Source organism: Clarias gariepinus, chromosome 9 (assembly GCF_024256425.1).
Source record: "Clarias gariepinus isolate MV-2021 ecotype Netherlands chromosome 9, CGAR_prim_01v2, whole genome shotgun sequence".
NCBI lineage: Eukaryota > Metazoa > Chordata > Actinopteri > Siluriformes > Clariidae > Clarias > Clarias gariepinus.
In genome coordinates, this window is record NC_071108.1 from 26,746,886 (window position 1) to 26,766,358 (window position 19,473).

The 19,473-nt window shown below is 36.8% G+C and overlaps 1 protein-coding gene across 2 annotated transcripts in view; it reads right to left on the bottom strand.

Moving 5' to 3' along the window:
- The window catches only part of tmcc1a (transmembrane and coiled-coil domain family 1a), a 48,359-nt gene that overhangs the window by 20,872 nt on the left and 8,014 nt on the right, over nt 1-19,473 (bottom strand). Inside the window, exon 2 of one of the 2 annotated variants that reach the window (XM_053503947.1) lies at nt 15,903-15,939. In XM_053503947.1, the coding sequence (XP_053359922.1) occupies nt 15,903-15,905 (3 nt within the window). In that variant the 5' untranslated portion in view covers nt 15,906-15,939. Of the gene's footprint in view, nt 1-11,013; nt 11,365-15,902; nt 15,940-19,473 lie in introns of those variants that run through there. The other variant, XM_053503944.1, reaches the window with a different exon arrangement.

The following is a 19,473-nucleotide window of genomic DNA, read 5'->3' on the forward strand; positions in this document are numbered from 1 at the left end:
TATTTCTGGTCAATTCTCTTTGGTAAATGTTTTTTAAAAAGGGTAGTAATGATTTGGAAGTGAAACGGAAGGTTGCAAAATAGTGTCACCAAAGTGCTTACACAGCTTTGTTATGTACTTAACATCGTGTTCGCACACCATCCAAATCGCATAATGTCTTCCTTCATAGACCATACCTTTCACATTAACCAATGTACCTGCATTAACTGAGTGTGAAAGACTTTTTTTTCTCTGCTTCAATATTTCCCAAAAACCTACTGAACGCATTTAGTTCACTCATGTCATCTGCTGAATTTGCACAACATGGAGTTTCGTTTCATTGACATTGTAACAGAAAGAAGCAACATGATTAGCTCATCATGATGTGCAACCAGGCTGAGTTCTGGTTAACAACACAGTCACAGCATATTGTTTATAGTGGGGGTGGAAATCACCAGGGACCACCTGATACAATATGATCCTGATACCTAGGTGCCAATTTGATTTGTATTGCGATTCTCTCTTATACATACACGCACCAATCAGCCATAACATTATGACCTATAGTGGATAGGGCCGCCTTCTGCATCCAAAATGGTAAGGACCTTCGTGCTTTGACACCTTTTTATGGAAAGCAGCATTACCCTTTTCACCAATTAGAGCTACTGCACCTTTTATATTGAACCGGACTACATGGGCTAGGCTTCGCTCCCCACATGCATTAGTGAGCCTTGGCTGCCCATTACCCTGTCACCACTTTTGGTAGGGCCTGACCACTGGAGACTGGGAACATCCAACAAGAGCTACAGTATTAAGAGTTGTTTTGACCCAGTCATCTAATTTACATTTACATTTAGGCATTTGGCAGACGCCCTTATCCAGAGCGACTTACATTTTTATCTCATTATACATCAGAGCAGTTGAAGGGTAAGGGCCTTGCTCAAGGGCCCAACAGTGGGCTCAGTGGTTAAGGCATTGGACTACAGTTTCGGAAGATCCCCGGTTCAAACCCCACAACCACCAAGTTGCCACTGTTGGGCCCTTGAGCAAGGCCCTTAACCCTCAACTGCTCAGATGTATAATGAGATAAAAATGTAAGTCGCTCTGGATAAGAGAGCTGCCAAATGCTTAAACAGTGGCAACTTGGTGGTTGTGGGGTTTGAACCTGGGATCTTTCAAACTGTAGTCCTTAACCACTTCGCTACCCCTGGTTTTATTAAAATTCTAAATAAACTTATCAAACTGAGTGCTGTAGGTTTATAGAGGAGCGGCATCATGAATCATGAACACGAATCACCCCACACAGAAAAACACGATGTATAACATAACTGAACTCTGAACTGAACTGAACTTCCCCTATCATGCTCTGTGAATGGGGTTGAAGTCATCCTGAAACAGACCACTCATATCAGTAAAGGAAATGTTTTGATTCATCTGATTTAATGAATTGTAAATACTCTTCTTCTGGATTATAAGCGTTGCAACAAAATAAATAAATGCCTTTAACAGCATAACAGTCACCTTTTATTATTATTAATTTTATTATTATTATTTTATTATTTTTTTTGTATCATTATTATCTCTTTTTACTTTGGTCACCTGTCTGGGTTTTACTTCATGCACATGCTAAAGAAAATTGAATATGACTTAAGTTTATAGAGATTTAGGCATAAAAACGACAAAACAAAATATAATTATATTTTTTGTTAAAAAAAAAAAAGTAAACCAGTGCAGTTCACTTATCTTTTGTTGCAGATAACAAGATAAGATTCTTTTTAATTCTGGTTTGTTCACGGGCTATTTACATGCCCTATTGTCTTAGATAAGAAGAAGAATGGATACTTGTCGTCAGCTATTTGAAATATTCTAAAAAAGCCTTTTGTTTTAAGAGGGGAATTTTCTTCGTGCAATGGAAAAGTGAAACAACATCATAAAATGAGGAAAATGTGTGGGTAGGCATAAAGAAAGAAAGGAACAGGAAAGAAAGAAAAAAAACGGGCAAAGCGAGAAATAGTTAAAACATGAAGTACTTTCACTTACTTGGAAATTAGGAGTCGAATGCTTGAGATAACCATGGCTATGTCTTTGGCATTAAACATAAGTATCGGATTTAAAACTACATGGAGGGTTCATATGGGATGATGCTAAAGGAGACACTATCAGTAGTGAAAGAATTTTTGTAATGATTTCATAGTTTGTTTTAGGATCTAGACATAAAGACCAGCTATGCTCCAGCCCATGGGGAAAATGAATGAGACACTGTACTACTGGTGCCAATTAGTGCGTAGTTAAAGACGTGTGTCGTGATTACAGCTAAGCAGATTCGATTCAATCCAGAAACTGATGCTATCTGGTTAGAAGCATGTCATCGGTCAGAACATTAAGATCCTAAGATCTTGATGATGGTGGAGAGACACAGCATTCACATTATACAAAGCCGAAGCGGAAAGACGCCAATGCCACTGTGCACTAGAGGAAATACGTCTGAATGTGTGTGAGGGCATGGAGTTGTGTGCGTGTGTGTATGTACATACCACATTCTTCTCACAAGAACAGAAAACAGGAAAAGACAAACTGTACTAGACAGGAAAGGACTGAAACTATTAGCACAGTCTTGATGACTCGAGCCAAAGTATGTCCGGCTGGCAGCCATGCCAAATAAGTCCTGTCCTTTAGTTGCCCTGCTGAATTTAGTTGCTTAACACTTGCGCAGTATGATTTGGAAACATCCTTTTTTGGGCTAAAAGGAATAATAGGAGCGATAACTCATCTAGTTTATGTAGTGCATTAAATTGTCATTGTCAAATCCTTCATTTAGCAAGGTCAAATAAAGCTGAAAAGATTTTGTAGAGATGATATAAATCTCCCACTAGATGGAGACAGACTGAGAGAGAGGGAGAGACATTTATCTGGGTCACTGGAACAAAAACTGAACTGTCTATGGCCCTAATCTATTATTCATAGCTCACATGTGCATGGGAGATTATGGCTTAGAATCCATGCTGCACATGGGTGTGGGTTTGTGTGTTACAGAAAGGCAGAGAAGATTGTGTAAAACAGGCGGACTGGTGTTTCCGGTTATCTTCTTTCTTCTTTCTTGTTATCTCGTCTGTCAGGGTGGTAAAACTTTTGGAATATGAGATGGGGTCATAAACATCCATGCCACACACAGACACACACACACACACACACATGCCAAGTCTAGGTTAGAAGAATAGAGTCGAAAGAGGGATAGAATTTTATGCTGAAATAAATAATAAATTTTACATCTTAATTCATGAGTGTTTTCACGGCAAAACTAAATAAATCCAATTATGTCCAATTAAATTCATATACAAATTTTAAGTCAAATTGATATTTTACAGAATATTAATTTGAATCATTAGGATGTAAAAAAAGTCAAAAATGCCAAAATATTATGTGAATTTTTTTGGTCATATCAGTGTGAATTTTGTATAATTTGCAAATCGCTACAGATCCATCTCACACAGTTTGGTCACAATTGATTAATCAGCTGAAAACATGTAAATTTACCCCAAAAATTTCATATAAACAACTTTTATATTATTAGAAGGTATGAAAATGGCTTAATGTGTTTTGCAGTGAAACCATTCAAATGTATTATAAAAAATGACAAAAACATAACAAGGGTGTCTGGATAGAGGAAAATATTTATTAAAAGCGTTTATGTCTTGCCACCTGCATTTTACTGTTGTATTACCACTTGTACCACTGCAACTTCCCAACAAGTACAACATTTTCTACATTTCTGGCTAAAAGAACTGGTTTAGAAAGTGGGTTCTAGTAGGCACCTGCTCTCTCCTCAGTACAAACTGTACTAATTTACTTTTACCCATGCTGCGACCGACAGTGTAATTACCACTTCAATCGTGGAAGTTAGATCACATGTCCGACCATTGTCATGTACGTGCAGCGTGCATTCTGCAAGTGCAGTAAAAGCCCAGGATGTCCAGAAGCAAACATAAATGCAATGCTGATGAAACTGGTATTGCTAAGAAACGCCAAGCAATAACGATGGAGACAACGGTGGAAATAATTGAGAGAATTTAAGGAGGTGGCAGACATTGGTCGTTCTTTTAACATGAACTCTTTAACCATCGGCATGATTCTAAACAATCAAGACAAGATCATGGATCATGTTAGTTTTAGCCAATTGTGTTAGTATCCTAGTTCCTAGACAATGTTTGTTAAATTTACGAACATGCTCTTGAAATACTCTAAAATGTAAAGTTTACACTTACGGCATTTGGCAGAGGAACCCGACTTTTTTTACGCATCTGAGCAATTGGGATAAGAGCCTTTTGGGCCCAACATCAGAAATTTGGTGGTCCAGCGCCTTAACCATTAAGATGTTCTCCACCTGTTTTTGAGTTTGTTTTGTGTGTGTATGTAGTTTAAAATAGTTTTTCCCCTATAAAATTTATTCTGTTAAAAACAGAAAGGAAAAAAAAAACTAAATCATGTGCGCTTCCCACTGTGTGTACGGTTCACAGAATTTCAGGAAGATCACTAAAAACAATTAAAATTCATACATTATAAAGCTAAACAGCCAGATTCAAAAGGCACCCATGCTCGCAGCTTACTGGGTCAGCTCTACTGAGAGCAAACATGCTTATTCACTGGATTTGATGAAAGCAAACAGCAGACACACACACACACACACATACACACACATGTGCATGCATTTGCATTCAAACTCTAAGTGGCCTGGTTGTGGGTGTCGGCCTAAACGAATAATTAAGTCATGAATATTCAGTAGACATGCTGATTAAACAGTCTGAAGTCTGATCAAACAAATCACACACTCTCCCTCTCACACACACACACACCCTCATGAAACTAAAATTTAGACGAGTGAAGGCACAACAAGACAAACACACAATAATATATACATTTTCTGTCATACATAGTGTTATATATATAGCGATACAAAAATACTTGCTCATCTACTAACTGCCTGACCTTTTTCCATGGTTTACAACATTACAATAGTGTTGTAATAAAAAATATCCCAACAGTACAATATGATGTAATATTAGTTTAGCTAAAATGCTTTCTGTCTTGTTAGATAACTGTTAGATAAAAGTGTTGTTATACCATATGCATTAAATATCACAGCCTGGTGATATTAGTAACCAATTATAACATAATACAGTAACAACATTTATTAAAGCCGTCCTGGGGGTAACCCTCAGTAAGTTTCCTACCGTGTGCATGTCTTCAGGACAGAGAAGTTTGTACTTCCTTATCAACATGACAGAAAAAGAGAGTTGAAGCATAACACAAGTGATAACAGGAAATAACACATCTTGTGAAAATTCAACATCATTAACTAACTCAGTAACTATACACAGTGAAAAAATAACCTAATAACGGGTTTTCTTTAAAACATTTTAAAAAGGTGTCATTGCTAGAAAATTACTGCGGTGTAAGATGAACCTCTATGTTAAGGATCTTCCTATAATAGCACGGCGTGTCACATTATTAGTATACACGTATTTATGGCAGTAGTAATAACTTTAGATGTAGGACAAATTTCAGCGATGTACTAAATTTTACAAACGAACAGATGATCCTATCTGCTGTGAAGCACAGTGTTTTAACGTACTGTACATAAGTTGGCCTTAGAGATTATCGTTGCACATTAGGAGCCCATTACACCGACTCCACCCAACCGAATACAAACAAAGTGTGGGAAAAGTCACAGAAACATTTTAGCAATGCTCTGAGGTCAGCGCAAGAGCTATGACATCTCTGGTACAGGAAACAGGAAACAGCATGCAGCTTGGTGAGTGAGATCAAAAAGACCACAGCCGCACACTCACACACTTACATTCACACACTTCACATGTACATGAGAACAATGTGTTTCAACATCAGCATGTCAAGACTTGCATTGATACCTTTCTAAATGTGCAGAAAAGCATTGGCATATAACATGACGTAAAAGCGATGCATAATCTGTAAAGCTCTAGCTCAGCATGCACGCACGCAAATGCATGCACAAACACACATATAGAACTCAAAGACACAGCTCCTGTGTCCAGTCAAGCATCTTTTCCGATCACACAGTACTCTGTTGCCATAGAAACCACACATCGTGTGTCTCTGAGGCAGGATAGAGATGGGAGACAAAGAAAGGGAGAGCCGCTAGAAGCGATAGACAACAAGATAAGATAGGAAAAGGAACGCAATGTAAAGTCAAAGATGGAGTAAGTGCACAAAGAATGAAAGTTTATGTATAAAAGTTTATGTATAGAAGAAAAAAGATAGCACAGAGAGAGAGAGAAAGAAAATACAAAGGAAATCCCATGTTTAAACTGGGATTAAATTCCTATTTTTCTAAGCAATGCAAAATGTGTTTAATGTCTATTTAATAAATATTTCGACAGATTTAGACAGTAACAAATTTAAAACTAGCAGCCTGGTTACACACACCAGGGCGTACATGATGCAAGCTGTACAATAGTTAGATGATATTCCGAGACAGTGGGTGTGATAGAGCTAGGCAGTGCATTACTCTGTGAGATCTCATGCGATAAAAAGAACACAAGTACATGTGTGTTTTAGTTTGTCAATCATAGATATTAAAGTGATTGATGGATACTAAAATATAGAGAGTGTAAATAATCCACCTTGTTCATACTAATTACACCCACAGGTACTGTATAACTCACACACTGCTGTTGACATGTTATGGATGTGGCTAGAAAAATCCGCCAAAACTAAGACCAAATCTAGGCCAGGTTTCACTCTGAGTCATCACCTGATCAGTGTTAAGCTGTATGAATCTGCAGTATGCCCTAAAAACAAACCAGGTTAAAGAAGGGTCAAATTATTGGCCCGCAAATGACTGGAATTAGGTTTAAACTGTCCAGCACATTATTAAAACACAGAACTCGAAAACACCTAGAACCTAGAAAAAGTGTGATGAAGATAAAAATTGGGTAAATTATATCTTTAAAAGTGGACGCAACTGGGGTTGTTTCCAGTTGGCCAGGTCTAGGCTCAGCAATTTCATATGGCAGTAAAAAAAGTCAGCTGATGACCAGAATGTACTTCATGACCAGCTTATCTCACCAATGTATTCTTTACTTCCCTGTTGGTACTGTACATGCATACCCAGGATTCAAACTGAGAAAGAGTGGTACTGGGAGTGGAAGGAAACATTTTTTAGTCCAGGACCTACCACCATATTGTATGCCGCAATCAAAGCAGTGGAATGAAATTTTAGAGTGTGTGACTTTTTCTTGGCAGGGCATTGTATGATCACTTTACCACTATATTATTTGTTATATATCATTTAAAATCTACACGTGATTTCTTTTCACTATCTTATTGTTAATTCTGTAAACCATTGAATCAAGATCTGTGTGCCAAGCAAGCAAACTAATTTTGGAAATTCATAACCATGATGACGTCACTTTTAAATATCTATGATATTATAGGGGATTTATAATAGGCTTTAAACTGGAATGTCAATTTCCTTACTGCTTAACTCTCCAACATATGGCCCAAGTGGTTGTAGTGAGTTAAAAAAAAATAAAAAAAAGATGAGTAAATGATAATTTTATGTAAAAATTTAAATCCACACTAAGGAGCTACTATCAATCGAAGAGTAACATAACAATTTCATGGCTGATTCACAGAGAGCGCAAGAGAGTCGGAAAACAAGACTACTAATCTAATGACAGAACTCATGGTATTAACCACAGAGTGGAACAGATTGTAGAACCATAGTCACAAACAATCACAGATAACACTGTGGCATGCATGAGGTCTGAAGCATATAAAGTGAGAAGAATAACAAGAACAATGATCATATAACAGCAGCATTTATAATAAAAACCGTAAGTCCGTAACGGTTACTTTCTGACATTTGTGTGCACATGCACAAGAAGGTATCCAGGTGTTTCTGACCACCCTTGGTGGTAAGGAGGGGTGAAATACTTCAGGAATGACATCAAGGTGGTCACAAAAAGATTCGGCAAGACAGTTCGAAAAGGCTAAACAAATAGAGGAAAACAGTTAGAACTGAGTTAACAGTTTAACAAGGCTTTCCTAGTGAACATTTCCTGAGTGAAAATTCTGCTCTTAATGTAAATGTTGTTAGACAAATCTTTTTTTGTCAATGTCTTATACTTATACAGTATGTGGCTCTTCCCTAAACATTCGCCCCAAATTTGAACACACAACTGTCCAGGATGTTGTACCGGTATGGTTTCCTTTATTGGAATTGTTATTCCAGGATAACAATGGCCCTATGCACAAAGCAAGCTCCATGAACACATGGTTTGCCAAGGATTGAGTGAAAGTACTTGAGTCGTCAGCACAAAGCCTTAACTTTAACCCCTGAACAACTTCAGGATGAACTGGAATGACATCTGCATGCAAGGCCTCTTCAATTCACCTGACCTCACTGACGATCTTGTAGGTGAGCTGAATGAATCCCCACATCCACACTCTATAACCAAGTGGAAAGGTTTTTTCAAAAAAGTAAAGGTTATTACAGAAATGAAAGCAGGGACTAAATCTGCAATGACATGTTCAGCTTTAGTAGAATTCTGCCTTGCTATATTCCGATACTATTATGACTGCTGGTTAAACTAGACTGTCTAGGGAGGTTCACTACAGCACAAAGACACCATCACACAGGGCTTGCTACATCTCTCTGAACTTTATCCAGCATCACACAAGGGTCAACAATAATTGAGCCACGCACTAAAACTTAAACTTGGATCATGGTTAGGTGCAACTTGAGCTTCATCACTAAAAAAACTGACCACAGCACACACAATATACATGGTCTCTTTGGTATAAATGTATATTTTAATAGCTTCTAAAATGCCTCAGTTGTGAGAATAAAGAGATAAAGGGTTTAAACAACTTTGACTGAAACCTCAAATGTATTTTTATAAACATGATTATTGAGACTGTGGCTGGGTCTGCCACAGCAAGCTACATTTAAAAAATTAACCAAACGTTAAATAAATTTCATTATGTGATATATTTACACACTTATAGCATATTCCTCAGATACTGAAACATTTCCCTCAAATAGGTCTGTACCCGACCAGTTGAGGAATGTTTTTTGTTTGTTAAGCCACCTATGAATCACTTAAACATAAAAACGCAGCTAACATAGGGAAGATTAAACAGGTACAGATGAGGACAGATGATCAGGTCGGTGAATAGTACACTGGCGATGCTGGATGCTGAGTGGTTGGAACAGACGAGAGGGGAAATGAGGTTGCTGCTGTACATAAACAACCAATTTTTACATTGTATCTTTAAGCACTTTGCAGTCTGTCTCAGTTAAACATTTGGTCCCATTTCTTTTCAATTTAATCTACTTAATTGAATTATTATGAAAAAATGAGGGGTAGCTCATTATACAAGTACTGTTATAATAAAACACTGCTGTAGTTTTATATAAGGTTGTAAATGTAGTGATTCCTAGACAAGGAATGACCTTATGACCGTAACCACAAACTGCTAATCATATCCTTTTTCAAGTCATTTTAATAAAACCCTCTGACAAATTAATTCACCACACAACTTCCCCATATGGTCGGGGGAGAACAGCTGGACGAACACGATTTAAGCAGCATTTACTCAAGAGTTTTTAGTGCCCTACAGTTAAATGTCTCAGACACACAAAGACAAACACAAACATAGCCAGGCAGTGAGCAGAACACTTGCAGTAATCAAATACAGTACTTGCTCTGGTTAGTACGTAAAAGCCCACTCTCTCTGAAGTTCACAGTGATATAATCTGTATATATTAACGAGTAACACTTATGTCACTATGTATGAATTAGTACATACTGTACATGCACACTACTGTAAAACAACAAACAGAGACTACAAACCCATTATGACAACCTTATCTCTCATGACCATTCACTTACTCACTCACTCTCACTCATTCTCTATACTGCTTATCCGGTATAGGGTGGCCAGAAACCTGGAGCCTCAGAGACTCCCCGTCACACAAACGCACACACTTATACACTTATATAAGGTAATTAAGGGAATGCCAATTACTTTGCATGTCTTTGGGTTGTGAGAGGAAACTCACCAAGCACAGGGAGAACATCCAAACTCAAAGCACATATACAGTAGGTAAGGCAGGAGTCAAACCCTGAACCCTGAAGGGTTCATGACCACAGTGTTAACCACTATGCCACCGTAGCGGATGATGTCTAAACAAACACTCACATTTCCAGGCACCCCATTTCAGTGTTTCATGGACCGTTTGTTTTAACGTACTATAGAATAAGGTTTTAAGTATACTGTACATCCACCATTATTCATAATAATTGGAATATTAATCAGAGGTTCTCACCATTAAAGTTAAATTTGAAACATTTTGCAATTTAGTAAAAAAAATTAAATAAACAATGCTTTAAGCTAGTAAAAAATAAATCTGTGTAATTTTTAAAAATATTATATCTTGGGATATTTTTAAGGTCTATAAATATTCTGATTTGTTTCTACTCTGCTCTCAGAGTGCTCTCTATTCTCTGAGTGCGAATTTTTTTTAGTTAGGAGTTTCTGACATTGCCACTGATTTACACACCCATTTGAGCAGTTGAACAAGGTGTAACCGTTATTATTTTTTCTAAAGATAGATTTGACCTGTCATTATTTCTGCTTGTTTTAAAGCTATTAAGATTTAGTTTAGATTAGCTATGAATGTTTTAACATAAAAAGTATATATTTTTTTATTCATAAAACGCAAATGACCAATACAAAGGGTCCTACGTTGAATAACTAAATAAAAGTAAATACATGTTTACTTCAGTAGCGATAAAAGAGGTAGCTGACAACTTATCTACAATGACATCATGGCATTAAAATAATAATATTGCAGACAACCTGACTATATGTCATGAAGAAGAAAAAAAAAGACATGATTTACTTTTTTTCATACACCATTGACAAAAGCACCTATATGCACGAGCGACACATTTACTCACACACACACACAGGAAGCTGAAAAGATCCTACCTTTGAGTACTGTCTACGGAGGCTGAATCGCTGCACCATGCTGTCCGAGCGCAGAGTGGTCTCATACACATCCGCACACACACACACACACACACACACACACACACACAAACACAAACACAGTCTCTCTTTCTTAGCAGACCTTGTAATCTAATCCAGATGTGAACACCTCTGCTTCTCCATATTGCTAAGTCTACAGAAGATTACTGTACAGTACGATACATGCGGGTGAGCGAGACAGAGAGAGAAAGAGAGATGCACTATGCCATCCTGCTCACTACTCGTATCTACTTTAAATTCTTCCTCCCTCTTATATACACACACCCATATACACACACTCACACTCACACACACCCAAAGATGTCTCATGCTTCCTGACTGTAAGTTGAGCGATGTTGCTAGGGGGTGAGACGGGTGGAGAGGAGGAGGCACTGCAAGTGTGTTCCTTCCCCAGAGAGAATACGAGACAGACAGAGAGAAAAGGGGAGGGGATTTTTTTAAGGAATAAAGGAACAAAATGGGTGCAGTTTCCTTAATAAATGATAAATGATAGGTCACAGGGATCTGGGCACGTACACAAACTTACAAACATAAAAACATGCACAACAGACATAACATTGGAAGACAAGACAATGTGTGTGTCTGCTTTGGAGCTGTCTAAACGCCTTAAGGTTTCTGGGACGACCGATTAAATGACCTCATCGACCTTCAGCTGCATCTGGGATGTCAGTGGAACTGTCTCTCTCTCTCTCTCTCTCTCTCTTACACAAACAGACACACACAGGATGTACCTCCTCATTGCGCATATTGTTCTGTATTTAAACACCATGAGCCATGAGCATGTGCGTGCATCTGTCTAGTGAGTCCTAGTCATTAAATTGATTTAAAAGCTCCCTCTAGTGACTGTACAGTATCATAACTCTAAACATTACCCCTTACTTTGCTCCCTCTGCCAACTCAGTTAAATAATATTAATATATAAATATTTAAATATATATATTTCAAACCTTTGAAAATGCATGTTAAAATACAACATGAAACAGAAACAATAGAACATTTTTCCTCTGAAATGTGATATTGATTATTAAAAAAAGAGATATTATTAAGCAAAGGCCATTAATTAAATAAAGAAAAATAAAAGGTTTTAATTGGGATTTAATCAACCATTAGGCTTCTTCAACTGCACTGACTGTCTTTTGCAGATAAAATCGAATTCCACTGCAATCAACTCCACTGCAAGTGAATCACAAGCAGCAATATGGTATTAAATAGTCAAAAGCTTAACTTTAATATTTAATGCCATGTTTTAATTTCGTTTTTTTTTTTTTTTTTTACCTTCTCTTCCTCCCCAGGTAAATGGAAACTTGCTCCTGGGGGCATGTGCATGTGGGCATGACTATGGGGCGTGTCATCCTGTAAAACAGCGTCATGGGTTGCATGACAGTGGCTCATAGTTCTTCTCCTCAGAGGTAATCTTGCCAAGTTCCTGCCCAATCTGGATCAGCTCCTCAGGCTGGGGCAGCCCTCATGCTGATATGTAGAGCTTTGCCTTGTTTACAAATCACAACTGCAGAGGGGACAAGACCAGTGCTCAGACGGAATGAGAAATGAAGTCAGGGGTCAGGAATATGGAACGGTCACATTTACTGTAAGGTCTTCACAAAAAGGGACAATGCAATCTGCAGCCCTGTGAGTGATTTTAATTAGAGCTTGCTGAAGTTGAGGTGACATCTTGAACCCCGGGACTGAATTTTTTATTTTTTTTTTTACATTGGAGCAACAGAAAACAAGCTTCTCTTTGTTAGATAGAAACTTTAAGGTTACTACAAGCATTAATCATAGCAGCAATGAAATACACTGATTAGCAAATAAGAACCACATTGGCTCTCCTACATGCATGCGTTAAGCATGTCAGTCGCAAAGGCATGCAAGTCTGTTGAAGTAAGAAAACAAGGCAATACAGCTTTTGGAGATTACCAGAACTTTTTGCATTTAATCCATAAACAATAAATCATATTTTTTTGTTTGAGCTAAAAAAAAAAACTACTAAAGGATATGAAACAATAAAATGGAAAACAGGGCAATGAAGTGGCAACTCAATCAAAAAAGTTAAATACCAATCAGAAAAGCAAAAAAAAAAAAAAAATCAGTTAGTTAAGTAATAGTAAACGGTGGGAGACTCATCAACAAGAATGTTAGTATGGTGGAGGACTGGATAATAAAGTGAGAGTTTGCACAGTGAAGTGGAAAATTAGTCACAAAGTGGGAATTTCATCAATAAAAAAATGGTAGACTAATCAATAAAGAAAGTCCAATGAATAAAATCTAAGACTGATCAATAAAGAGGGAGACTGGACAATAAATTGCGAGACTGATCAATAAAGTGCAAGACTGGTCAATAAAGTGGGAAACTGCTCAGTGGGGTAGAAGAATGGAAGTTAATTAAGCAAAACAATTAAAACAAGCGGAAGACAGGTCAGAAAAGTGCAAGTCCAAAGGTTACAGTTAAAGTTTTTCCTCAGGTGGTTCGGCTCATATCTCAAGGCAAATTTGCATTTATCAAATTTCCCTCTATAAATCGCCATACCAATAAAGTACTTAGTCAAAAAAGGGTATTGACTCCCATTAGTTTTTGTGTGAGCTTTCTCAAGCACAATGTTTAGTTGGATTCTCGAAAGAAATACATATGATTCATGGCATCATTTGATAAGCATTTGCAACATTTCCACTGTCCCTATAGGCTTGTACGGTAGGCACTTGGCATGAAGAGTGCATCATTTAAACTGTCTCTCTTCTTACCCCACATATATCACCCTGGAACAGGGTAAATCTGAATTTATCAGACCACATGATCTTTTTCCACAGATAAATAGTTTTCTTAAGGTGACACAGCTGCTTAGTCCCAATCGCTTGAGTTATTCTCGCATTGGAATGTGGAGATGCGCTTACTTTTGCGATTACATGCTATATAGTATTGAGTTCTACGGTCGTTGTTTTTTTACAATGTGACTTCACCAGGCTCCATCACCCACATTTAGGATGTTTTTCTGACCACATTTCTTCCTCAAAGATGATGGTTCTCCACTATCCTTTCAGGTTTTAATGATGTGTTTTTAGTTTTTAACCCACCTTTAGTAGTTGTTTTATTTTCTTGATGCAGGCCAATAATTTGCCCCTCCTGAAACCTGAGTGAAATCTTTGATTGACATAAAATATTACCTTTTGCAAAAGTACATGTTATGGGGAGAAGCCTCAGTTTGCAGGAAAAACTAAATGTTTTGCTGAAGCATTAGCAGAAAGCGTTGTCAGAAGTGCAAGTCTGCCTTGAGAAATCAGCCAAAGCAATTGAGAAAAACTGTAATAAAATGGAAGATTGGTCAATAAAGCCGGATACTAATTATCAAAGTAAAAAAAAACAATTATAAATAAAGAAAAGATATAATAAAGAAAGAGATTGATTAATAAAGTAAGTATCTGATTGTTAAAAAGAGAGAGACTGTTTGTCACATTTGGGTTGTCTTGTGTCGTCGTAGAATAAATGCAGAGGCAAGGTGGCGGTTTGAAAGATGTTCTTTTATTAATGTTGTCTCAAAGTCAAAACTAAAACAAAAATCCTGTCTCCCCCAGCTGCGTACTTTTTAAACGGCTTACGTCGAATGGCGAGCCTGCAGCCTTGCCAGTTCTGCTGCTCCCCTCCCTCACTTCTTTCTCTCTCTTTCTCCTGTGCTCCTTGTCGTCGCGCCAAACAGCTAACTGACCCCTCAAAGTCCGTTTGCTCCGACACTATCGTCACTGCCCCCCCCAAAAAAAAAACATCCAGGGGAGAGACCTCCACTATGCCACTGAAAAGGTCTAGCAGCACGTTTGGGTTGTCTTGTGTCGTCGTGGCATAAATGCAGAGGCAAGGTGACTGTTTGAAAGATGTTCTTTTATTAATGTTGTCTCAAAGTCAAAACTAAAACAAAAAGCTCTTGTCCCAGAGCACCAAGTAAACTTTAACATAACAACTTACTTTTAACACAACAACCACAACTAATGCTAGACCACACACTGAACTTAAGTCAGGCTATTTATACAAATTAAACTAATGAGTCACCTCGGTTCAGGTGTGTGCTCTCATCACCTGACCGAAGTGCCTTATGGGAAATGACGTTCCCTTCAAACAAACTACAACAAAAAACACAAACACAAAAAGAGTCTGAGCATTTGACACTGTTTAATAAATTGGGAGACTGATCAATATTGCGGAGATGGGTCATTAAAGTGGGAGATTTGTAAATAAATTGGGAAATGGATCAATAAATTGGTAGGCTGGTCAACTAAGTGTAAGACTTTTTAGTAAGGTAGGAGACATATCAATATATTGTAAGACTTGTCAGAAAAGTGGGATCAATATACAGAAGGGCAAACTACAAAAATTAGCCTGATCAATAAAATTGTTGACTGGCCAATAACTTTGGAGAGTGGTCAATAAAATTGGAGACTGAGTAGCAAGTGTTTGTGCCAAAATTAGGCCAGTACTCCTATTTTGTTATAGACAAATCCTGGCTTAAATATATATTTAAAAACATATTTCTAGTTAACAATAGGAGGATTTCCACAGTCCTGTACATGACAGTGATGTGTTGACAGCATTGCATGCATGGTAAAATGAAAAGCCTCTCTTATTTAAAAAAAAAAAAAAAAACTTCCTTAAATAAATAACTGCATTGTTTTTTTTTTCTTACAGACTTTTGCGTTTAACAACTGTTGTGCAATTAGTGCTTTTATATTCATACAAACTCCAAACCAATCGTGTATTAGTAATGAAAGCTAAATTAAAGCAAAACAAAAATAATAATCTCACTAAACCAAGAATAAAAGACTAAATGTAAGGGACAGAAACTTACCATCAGATCAATACAGATAAGGTTTTCCTAGAGCCAGCTAAAAAGGAATAAAATAAGAGAATTCAGTTAAAAAACACAAAAAAATACAGATAAAGGATTTGCTCAATAATGTATTATTATTATTATTATTATTTATTGATTTATGACATTTTCTCCAATCATTTTAAAACATAGATTGTGCACTCGCGTCACTTAATGTAATAAATCAGTTTCTGTAATAGACCCTTATATTAAGTTGTACATATGTAAAAGTACATACTATGTTGCTAAAAGTAATGCCTGGGGCAAATATCCAAAAGATGAACATTTAAACAAAACCTAATAGGAGGAATCATGTTTTGATTGTTGTTGGATAACCTGACAGGTCTCTAGTGTGTCTGTTTGCATGCAAAAACACATCCCCATTTATTTTTTATTTTTTAAATGTGCATAAGTTTCCTTTATAAAACCGCCCTGTGAATTTGTCTGTCATTTGTGATGTTTTGCGATGGATGCTAATAAATACGTTTGGGGAAAAAAGGATGAAAGCCCTCTTCCGGCTCGGGGCTCCACTCCACTCAAGAGTCACTGTGTTATTGCCATGCATACAGTATGTTAAACATTGCACGCTGGACTGCTTTGTCAGTAAGCAAAAACTTTAAGCTGTTTTTGCAAATATACTAAAGAAGAGCAGTTGTGGGTCTATTCTGATTGATAATGGCTTAACTCTAAAGGTGCGTCACGATTTTGAAAGTTATTGTTTGTAAAACTAATTTATTGAAGTCAGGTACACTCTAAGGCTAATGTTGCTAATGCCCACTTGTATTATAGTACTGTACATGCTGAAGCAGAATAAGCATTGAGATATTACTTTTAAGGAAACATGATAACGTACCAGAGAATTTGTGTAAATTTGTGCCAATTCCATGCACTTTTAGTTGCAACAGATCCTGTATGTAAGGATACAAGAGCGTAATGTCATGATAAGTTAGCAGCTAAACACTAATCACTGAGGTGTGTCCTTCTTCAACTCTTGGCTGTTTTAAACTTTTATATCGCTGAGCACACTGGTTGCCATGGTAAATGAAATGCCTTAAAAATACTGTTTGGAAATGCCTCAAAATTGCCTGATGAAAATAAGTTTAATTTTTTTCTTCCCAAGCAGTTTTTTATCTGAACATTCTGATTAACTAGGAAAGTGCACATGAGCAAAGGGGTGTTCAGGGGCAGTTCATTTTAACGTACAGACACCGGAACAATGTGTGAAAGAGAAGGAGCTTGCACCAATAGATATTAATAAGAAAAATAAAACTAAATACTAATAGTAGTTTTTTATTTTAGGTATAAATAAAAATGTATACTTTTTACTGAAATTACTTAATATTTTCACTGGTAAATAAAGAGCACTGAAGTAACGTTAAAGTTATTTTAGAACAAAAATTTATCTTTATCTGATCTATTTTTAGAATTTCTCATTTGTGATTCACTTTCTGATTTACCAAACAGGGAGTGTATTTGGCAGATGATTTCGTTGTATTAATAAGTCAGAGAGTTCTACTGTACAGACAGACGTGGACGTGAGCTTCTACCTAAAATAATAATATCACTAATATTACTCATTAAAGCTGATCAGCTTACTTTTAGCTTTTAGGGTTGAGAGAAGGCTTATTAAGTTCCAAACTAGGCAAATTGAATTAATCAAGTAGACTAAAGATCAGAAATCTAAGCTTGGGATAAATACAGAAGTAAAAAAGTTAGAGGAGGCCAGAGAGAGGGGACTGGGCACAGGAAAGCACACAGTATCTTAGAATGATGGATAAAGTATATAATATGGAGTAGGTGGTGATGATGTGACATGGATATCATTATTAACCTGCATCACTGTAAGCCAAATCTGTTTTTAGTTTATGCTGAACAATTAACCAGAGGCCATGTATTGAGTATCACGTTAGTTGTGGTAACGTGTTAGGGTATTTATGGTGAGGACTTTGCTATAACTAGTGGCCACAATATAACTTAAAGCTTCGAAAGATTATCTTATAGCTACTGTACAGTTTATCCTATTAATAAACATCATGTTACCTCAGCAGCTTTAGAAAGATGCAACACTTTGAGACACTTTATATTTAAGTATTTCAGATCGAGTCCAATAGACATTGTAATTAGGGATGCACCGAAATAAAAATTCTGGGCCGAAAACGAAACCGAAATTTTTGGATGCACTTGGCCGAAAACCGATACCGAAACCGAAAATGGCTTTATTAAAAAACATGTTTAAAATATTTTCTTTTTGTTTGTATTAAAAAAACTACAAATTAATTAAGCAATCAAACTTTTATTGATAATAAATAACAGTAATAAGGCTGTTTAACAATAACAAAACTTGCTTCCAAGTGCTTCCAAACCGCCGACATACTCCGTGTTTGATGCGTAATGACAGAGCGAACGAGACGGGAGGATGGGAGAGGCGTGGCGACAATTTCGGCTTTTATTTTCGGCGCTTTCTTATGTTTCGGCCGAAACCGATAATGCTATTTCGGCCGAAAATTTTCGGCGGCCGAAATTCCGGTGCATCCCTAATTGTAATTAATTATTTTTTCTTACATAATATTTCTTACCTAAATAGCAGAGATTGAGACCACCAAATATTTGAAAAAGAGGGGATATGGCTGACAGTCACATCTCCTCAAGTACGATAAACACTTGTTAAAGATAGCAAATTACACTTTGCCTGTAAAAGACTTGAACACAGGCCAATCAAAAGTTTAAACATACAAACAGAGTGACAGCCAATACCGATGTCAGAATTGCACCGATACCGCTACAGCTTAGGGCATCAATGAGTATCTTTTCAGTGACATCATCGCCTCTCTGGAAAAATTCTGCAGGCAAATTAAACGTCACTAAATGCATGCAGGTGTGTTCAGGACATGCCTTCCTTTAAGACAAGTTTTGTCCTGTGTTTGCCTGCATGATCTGATCTGTTTGGTATTTTCAGCTATACATATTTGCTTCAACAGCACAGATACCGTATACCTATTGAGAGAGAGAGAGAGAGAAGTATACTGTATATATATATATATATATTAAAAATGAATTAGTTTGAATTTATTTGTTTTTTAGTTAATTTTAAATCATTTGTTGATGCAGATCAGAAAAGAATAAACTAAAGATGTCCAGTCCAAACTAGCAACATTCAACTGTGTGCCTTCTTGTGACTTGGAACTGAAATTGAATGTTCATCACTAACAGTACTACCATAATGGCAATTAAATACAATAGCAGGACAAAAAAAATTAAAATACTTATACATTTATATATATATAAAGCACTTGAAATTACTATTGTATAATACTGTATATTGTATTTGCTCCACACTTGAAATGATTCCTGTTCAATATTCATGCTAAATAAATTTTGGAATATTTTTTGCCATGTCGTCTCACCACATTGAATCTGAAATAAAACACTCAACATATGAGCTCATAAATAATGGAACAAGGTACCATAATTACAAACATAAGGATGGCCTTTATTTGCAGTCAATGACTGCCTGAAGTCTGGAACCCATGGACACGACTAAATGCTGATC